Here is a 7,030-nt window from a genome sequence, read left to right as displayed (position 1 = left end):
GTACTTTATCATGATAAATGGCATGGTTGAAAAAGATGCTGTGTCAAGCGTGTCTTAGAGGTAAAGGATGGCGGTCTTTGGGAGACTATTTGACATGCTAACATAGCATCTGGGCGATGTACTTGTGAATTTCTGCTTTGGTGAAGCATGGTAAATTGATAAGACTATAAATGTGGGATTCACTGGGAAGGGTGAACACGTAAACAGATTAATTGGCTCTGGATAAATTGTATTTGCTGAAATGGCACTGTGAAACCATCCATATACTAGTTAGGTGATGCTTTTTTTTGTTTAGGGTTTTGTGGTCTTTTATGATTTTGGTTCTATTAGTTGCTGCCATAGATATGCTGTGTGTTTGGAAAACTTTAAAAATGCTAGAATTCAATTCAATTAAATTTATTTTACTCAATTCTAATGCTTGGAAACCACTTAAGAAGGTGTTATTTTACTCAATTGAAAGTAACAGTTTGGTGTAGTGGTGGTGTCCCTTTTTATATGTTAGGATAGTATGCGAAAGTAGGCATATTCCATCTTTTTTTTGTTTTAATTATTCCAAACAATGGAAGCCGTTGAATTGTATCATTTAAAAATAATTTGAAACGTGAATTTAATCACAAAGCTAATTTAATATCATATAACTAGTTACAAGCAGGTTTGGGAGAATGCTTTTGAATGATTATAGGTAAGGATGTAAGCGTACATATTTGAAGAACTTGAATATTCTGGATGAATTTCTGAGCAAAGCTTTTTGATATAGGATTTTCTTGTGATTTGAGTTGTAATTTTTTCTGAACATGATAACCACTGCTACATATTTGTTATCATTAAACAATCAAATACATCATTGTTTATCTTATATTTTTCAATGTTAAAAGAGAACCATTCCCCTGGCGCATCAATTTTTTATTCCATGACTTGTCCATAGTCCGTACAATGCAATTGTTTCATTTAAGTAATAGTGCCCCTTTTAAAATTTGCTTATTTTGTAGTCAGTTCTAATGAAGTCATTTCCTGTGTTTCCACAGGCAGCTAAGATTCTTGCCAACTTAATTGTAATGGGCTCTGGTATTCTAGCTCGGGCTTTTGTTCAAGCCTACCGGCAAGCACTTGCAAGTAAGTGTTTTGTCCTTCTATAATCTGATCGCCTGGCATTGGTTCAATGAACTGATGGGAGATGGGACATTAATCTTCTTTTGTTTCCATTGCTGTCTCTTTATGTTTTAGCATATTCTTTCAACCTTATGGTTTAAGGGAAGGATAGTAATAGGGCTTATTGACTTGTGTGCCTGTCCATGAAAAATTCATGTCCAAAATTATGTCAAACAATGAGTGAATAATGTGTTTGTTATTGAATTGGACTAGAATGCTAAATTGCAACTGAATATATTGGTTTTGCCTTATTGCTACAATGATTCCTGCTGCCTGCTGCCTGCTGCCTGCTGCCTGAGAGGCAGTGGCTGGAAAGTTGTACTAATTAAAATGCAAAAGCCTATTAAGTAATCTATGTTTATTGTGGCCATCCGAATTCATATGTGGGATTATTGAGCTATCTATTTTCCTTTTATCCAACTAATTCCTTTTCTTTTCCCCCTTTTTATTTCTTTGTTTTATTATTTATTTATTTATTGTGGTTGAAGGGGGTGGTTTCCATTGGAAGCTCTTTAGGCATTTTACTTTCTCTATACAATCCCATTAAGCACTTTGCCACTTTTTCAATGGGATCCAATTATGACTTCTAATTTGGTATTCCCAACCAAGTTCAAAAAACAAAGCTTTGAACTCTGTGACAGTCCAATTAAAGTCTGATGTCCAAAACATTTGGCCAACCTTTGAGGGATTGTTGGAAATTACTTTTTTCCAGGACTACTTCATTTGTCTCTTCTAGTCACTGGAGGAAAAGTTTGACTTTTGTTTGGAGGTGGTGTCCAATTCTCTCAATCAAGTCATCTAAAATTGAATAGCAATGTAGGATAAGTTTCATCTTGTGCCAAATATTATTTAAAATATCAGCCTATTGTGTGGTTATGGCCATCTACATCTCTGTTTTCGATGAACTAATTTTACTTTATTCAACATTTTCATGATTAGATGCGCATAGATATCGATCTATCATTTTTTTTTTCATTTTCCAAATGTTATGATGTTTGAAATTGGAGCTGCTCTTAACACGTGTATACACTGGTCCTTCGAGATTTGGATCTTGAGAGATGGAATTTTTCTATGTTCCCTAAACCCTTTTTTCTTTCTAATTTGTTGGTTGAGAGGGCAACCTCAAACTGTAATAACACCATATAAGGGCTCCAAGGAGCTCATGGTGCCTAGATTGTCACTGATCACCCAGACTTCCTCAAAAAGACTTCTAGACACTTTCCATACTCCATTACATTAGCCACTAATGTTTTCACCTCTTCATGGATAGAGTTTTGAACTTAGATTGCTGCTTCATTTCTCTTTTACCAACTAGCATTTTTTGGTGGTTAACTCATTTGGCATGACTATTGATTTCCGTTGTTTTTCTCTTGGAAACACAAAGTGCAAAAGGCGGTGTCTTTTAAATGACAGTTGTTGGTAGAAGCATATCTGTTCGATTGATCCTTCTTTTTTCCTCTTACATCAATCCTTAAAAAATATATCCCAGAACCTAGGAAATGTGTTTTTATTGAGGTGTATTGAATTATGTGCCTTTATTTTTTAAGTTTTAATCTTGACTAGTTTTCTAGGATATGGTTTGAGATTTTTACACATGGTTGAGTAGAAGTTATCATGCCTTAGCAATGACCAACTTTTTTAGAAGAATCTAAGGTGTGGAGATCCTTTTCTGATTGTACCTTGGTGTTGAATGCACGATGAGGCTGACTGGCAAGGAATCCTCCCTAAAGTTGTGAACTAAGAGGAATATCTCTCACATATTAACATCAGAATTTATTGTTATTTCTCTTATATAATTAACAATAAGTTTCAATCAGTGCCATTCACTTTGACTAGCTCAAGAGTAGCCCAATTTTCCTTGTTGTTGCTGCTTCAACCAGTCCCATCTCTTGATTGATCTACATGTAATCCGTCTTATCTCCCAATGTATATGCTGCGCATGTGTTTGCTTTCCGTCTAGCATGCTTTCATTTCTCCATTACCTCGAATCAATTTGGCATGTATATTTTGCATTGTTGGGGGTAAATTAGTGGTGGAAAAAGTGAGAAAAAAGTCAGGAGACCTAAAAGGATGTAAAGGGAAATATTATCAAAAAATTTACAATTTTTGAATATTAATGAGGAACTGTTCTTAAACAGAAATGAATGACAAAAATTAATAGTTTCAATCAGTGCCATTCACTTTGACTAGCTCAAGAGTAGCCCAATTTTCCTTGTTGTTGCTGCTTCAACCAGTCCCATCTCTTGATTGATCTACATGTAATCCGTCTTATCTCCCAATGTATATGCTGCGCATGTGTTTGCTTTCCATCTAGCATGCTTTCATTTCTCCATTACCTCGAATCAATTTGGCATGTATATTTTGCGTTGTTGGGGGTAAATTAGTGGTGAAAGAAGTGAGAAAAAAGTCAGGAGACCTAAAATGACGTAAAGGGAAATATTATCAAAAAAATTTACAATTTTTGAATATTAATGAGGAACTGTTCTTAAACAGAAATGAATGACAAAAATTAATTTATATAGCCGACTTCAACTAATTTGAGATTAAGACGAAATAGTTGTTGTTGGAGTAAAAGTGTGACCTAAATTGCATTCAATTGATTGCAACTGTCAAAGTCAATTCCTACACATCTGCTGATTCAGTGACATATTTTTATGCAGATGCCTCAAAATCTGGTGTTGCCCAAGAGACAATTCAAAACACAATCCATAGGGGAAGCAAAGTAATGACGGAGCAAGAAGCCCGGCAGATTCTTGGTGTAACCGAGGAAACTGCTTGGGAGGAGATACTGAAGGTTGGTGTTTCTTGAACAAGTATTTTTCTATGTTTAAGCTGGGAATAGTCATAAACATGTTTCTTCTACCTTGACAGAAATATGACACTTTATTTGAGAGGAATGCCAAAAACGGAAGCTTTTACATCCAATCAAAGGTTCATAGGGCTAAGGAATGTTTAGAGGCTATACATCAAGGCAAAGGCGAGGGTACCCCTAGTTGAGAATTTGGTGAAGATTTTCCTTTGCACATACTGACCCTTGTATTATTGGTTTTGATCCGATGAGATGTCCTGAAAGATTAAAATTTTATACACAAGTTTGTTTCTTATCTTCTGAGTTAAGTATTAGCTGAAAACTTGTGGTTATTTATTGAAAATTAACCTGGTAGTTGCAAAATCATCCAAAATAATGTATGCTACAAAAGCCATCAGTGTTTGCTTTGATTTTATGAATATCAAATTGTGTCTATGGACATTCATTAGACTAATCATTCCATGTCCAGACTTGATAAATGGAATTGTGTGGATGCAAAATGATGAAATTGTAATAGGCTTATCAATATGCAGACTTAATGTCTAATAGAGTCGTGTAGCGAAAATGGATGTCTATCCTAACTGATTTGAGATTAAGACTTAATTGTTGTTATTGTTGTTATCATTATTTGTCCTCTTTTCTTTTCAAGGGGTGTATTTAGACTACCTTGGTGTGATCGACGTGTATACAACAATTTCATTGTAATTATTGAATATGAATTTTATCACAATCAATAATTATAATGAAACCACGAAAGTATCCAAAAGGTTTTGCGGAGTTTGTGTATATATACTCCATATTTCATTGCATCAAATATCCTTAATGTTATTTCATTAAATATTAATATAAAAAAATTAATAATTAATTACTTAAAAAAACTGCAATTAATTTTTTATTGAAATAATTAACGTACTAATGATTATGTTATTAGTGTACTAGCATAAATTAATTTTACTTTATTTTTTTATTGTTTTATAAAATCTTAATGTATTTAAATTAATTTTTATTGATATAAATAAATTTATTGTTAAATAAATTTGGTTCTTAATATTTTTATATTATCATTTAAAATTAGAATTAAATATTTAAAATTATTTTAAAATTTTATTTATTATAAAATATATTAAACTGCTTATTATAATAATACATTATTTTATTATTACTTTTTAGATAAATTAATAATTTTATAATACATTTAAAATCATATCGATTAAATCTTGTTTTAACACTGGTTGAATTTTAAATTTTTAACTTTCTATTTTCACCGGTTTACTGTTTGGGCTTAGTTATTTTAATTTTTTTATAATAAATATACTAAATTTAGTTTAAAAATAAGATTTTAATGATTTTAATCAGTGGTGTTCTTCATGAAAACAGTTTAAAAGTTAATGTCAAACTGGCTAAAAGAGAATGGGGCGTGTCCAGAACAAAGTTGCTAAGCCATTCTCAGAGCCAGGTCAAAATTGGCAGCAGGCCAAGATTTATGTATGATAGCAAACAGAAGTTACGAAAATTCCAATCACCGATAACAAATCAGGGTTGTTGGCAGCACGGAACCAGCTTTATTCTTTCTGCCTTTTAATATTTCATTTTCTTCTGAAAAATGCTTTGACTTTCCTCATGGTTTCCGCCATTCTAGAATCAGGAAGCTTTTTCTATCGATTCTCTTTTTAGTCAAGCATAGCTCAATAATGTAAAGGAAACTAGAGAAGACCAAAGAAAAAAAAAATTAAACCAATCAAGTTTAGGTTAATGTTACTGGAGTGGTCGTGAGGCTTCGAATTCTAGTACTAATCAGAATTAGAATCAGAATTAATTGTATTAAAAAATTTTAAAAAGAGAAATTTATAATTTAATTTCTAAATTTTATCTTATATTACATTTGAGTCCTTAAATTTTTAAAAATTAATTATTTAGTCCCTGATTTTTATAGTATATTATATTTTAGTTCCTAAATTTTGAAAAATGAATTATTTAGTCCCTATAATTTTAATATATAGAATAATTTAGTTTTTATAATTTTAATATTTATAATAATTAATAAAATGATTAAATTATTCTATATATATTAAAATTATATGGACTAAAGTGTAATATAGTATAAAATTTAAGGACTAAATAATTAATTTTTTAAAATTTTAGAGACTAAATTTTAATATAATGTAAAACTTAAGAACTAAATAATGAATTTCGCAAAATTTAATGGTCAAAGTTTAATATGGAATAAAATTTGGAAATCAAATTATAAATTTAAAAAAAAAATCTAAAAAGTTTAGAAAAAATCTATGTTTAGTACAAAAGTTAAATGAAATAAAATATATATTCTTTTAAATTTGCTATTTTTTTTATTGTAATTGTGTCAAATTTCTAATGACTTCAATTATACATTAAATCATGTGATGGTGGCATTGATTGGAGCCCCACAAGCCCATGATGTTGTTCTAGAATTTGTTTTTCCCTTCCTTCAAACAAATAATATTATTCCTTCCTTCACATGTTTAGGCACTAATGTCAAATCCTAGTTTTATTAAGCATTGGATTGGGTAATGAATCTGATTCTTGTTGCATCCCCTAAAGGTTAAAACCTATTAATTTTATTCCACTTGTCTGTGTTAGTGCTTATTGGAGCTATCTTCTGCATTAATTGATAATATTTAGGTCAACATTATTCCTATCTTCTATACTCACTTTTTTGGTAAACTTTTTAATTTAGCTCTTATATTTATTAGAGAAGTTCAATTTAGTTTATTTTTAACTTTTTATAAAATTAGTATAAAATTTTTAATTTAAACTCAATTCAGTCCAAAAATTAAAGTTTATAACTTAGTTTTTTTATTTCTTGATTTAAATAAAAAATTAATAAGTTTAATTTCTTAATTTTTGAAATAAATTTCTTAATTTTTTAATTTAAGCTTAAAAATTAAAAAGTTTAATTTCTTGATTTTTTTTTTAATTTTTGAGCTAAATTGAGTTTAAATTAAAATTTTTAGATTAAATTAAATAAAAAATTAAAAATGAGTTAAATTGAACTTCCCTAATAAGTATAGATGTGTAATTGAGCTTTAAACTCTT

At 30.2% G+C, this 7,030-nt stretch overlaps 1 protein-coding gene across 4 annotated transcripts in view; it reads left to right on the top strand.

Moving 5' to 3' along the window:
* LOC110658603 (mitochondrial import inner membrane translocase subunit PAM16 like 2) overlaps positions 1–4,412 on the top strand; it is a 6,167-nt gene extending 1,755 nt beyond the window's left edge. For 2 of the 4 annotated variants that reach the window (XM_058143998.1, XM_058143997.1), the window contains exons 2-4: positions 1,026–1,113; positions 3,792–3,943; positions 4,021–4,412. In XM_058143998.1, coding sequence (XP_057999981.1) covers positions 1,026–1,113; positions 3,792–3,943; positions 4,021–4,146 — 366 coding nt within the window. In that variant the 3' untranslated portion in view covers positions 4,147–4,412. The remainder of the gene's footprint in view (positions 1–1,025; positions 1,114–3,791; positions 3,944–4,020) is intronic. The other 2 variants (XM_058144005.1, XM_058144002.1) reach the window with 1 other exon arrangement.
* Positions 4,413–7,030: the final 2,618 nt, after the last annotated feature.

Source organism: Hevea brasiliensis, chromosome 1 (genome assembly GCF_030052815.1).
Source record: "Hevea brasiliensis isolate MT/VB/25A 57/8 chromosome 1, ASM3005281v1, whole genome shotgun sequence".
NCBI classification, from domain to species: domain Eukaryota; kingdom Viridiplantae; phylum Streptophyta; class Magnoliopsida; order Malpighiales; family Euphorbiaceae; genus Hevea; species Hevea brasiliensis.
This window is presented reverse-complemented; position numbering and strand designations above follow the sequence as displayed.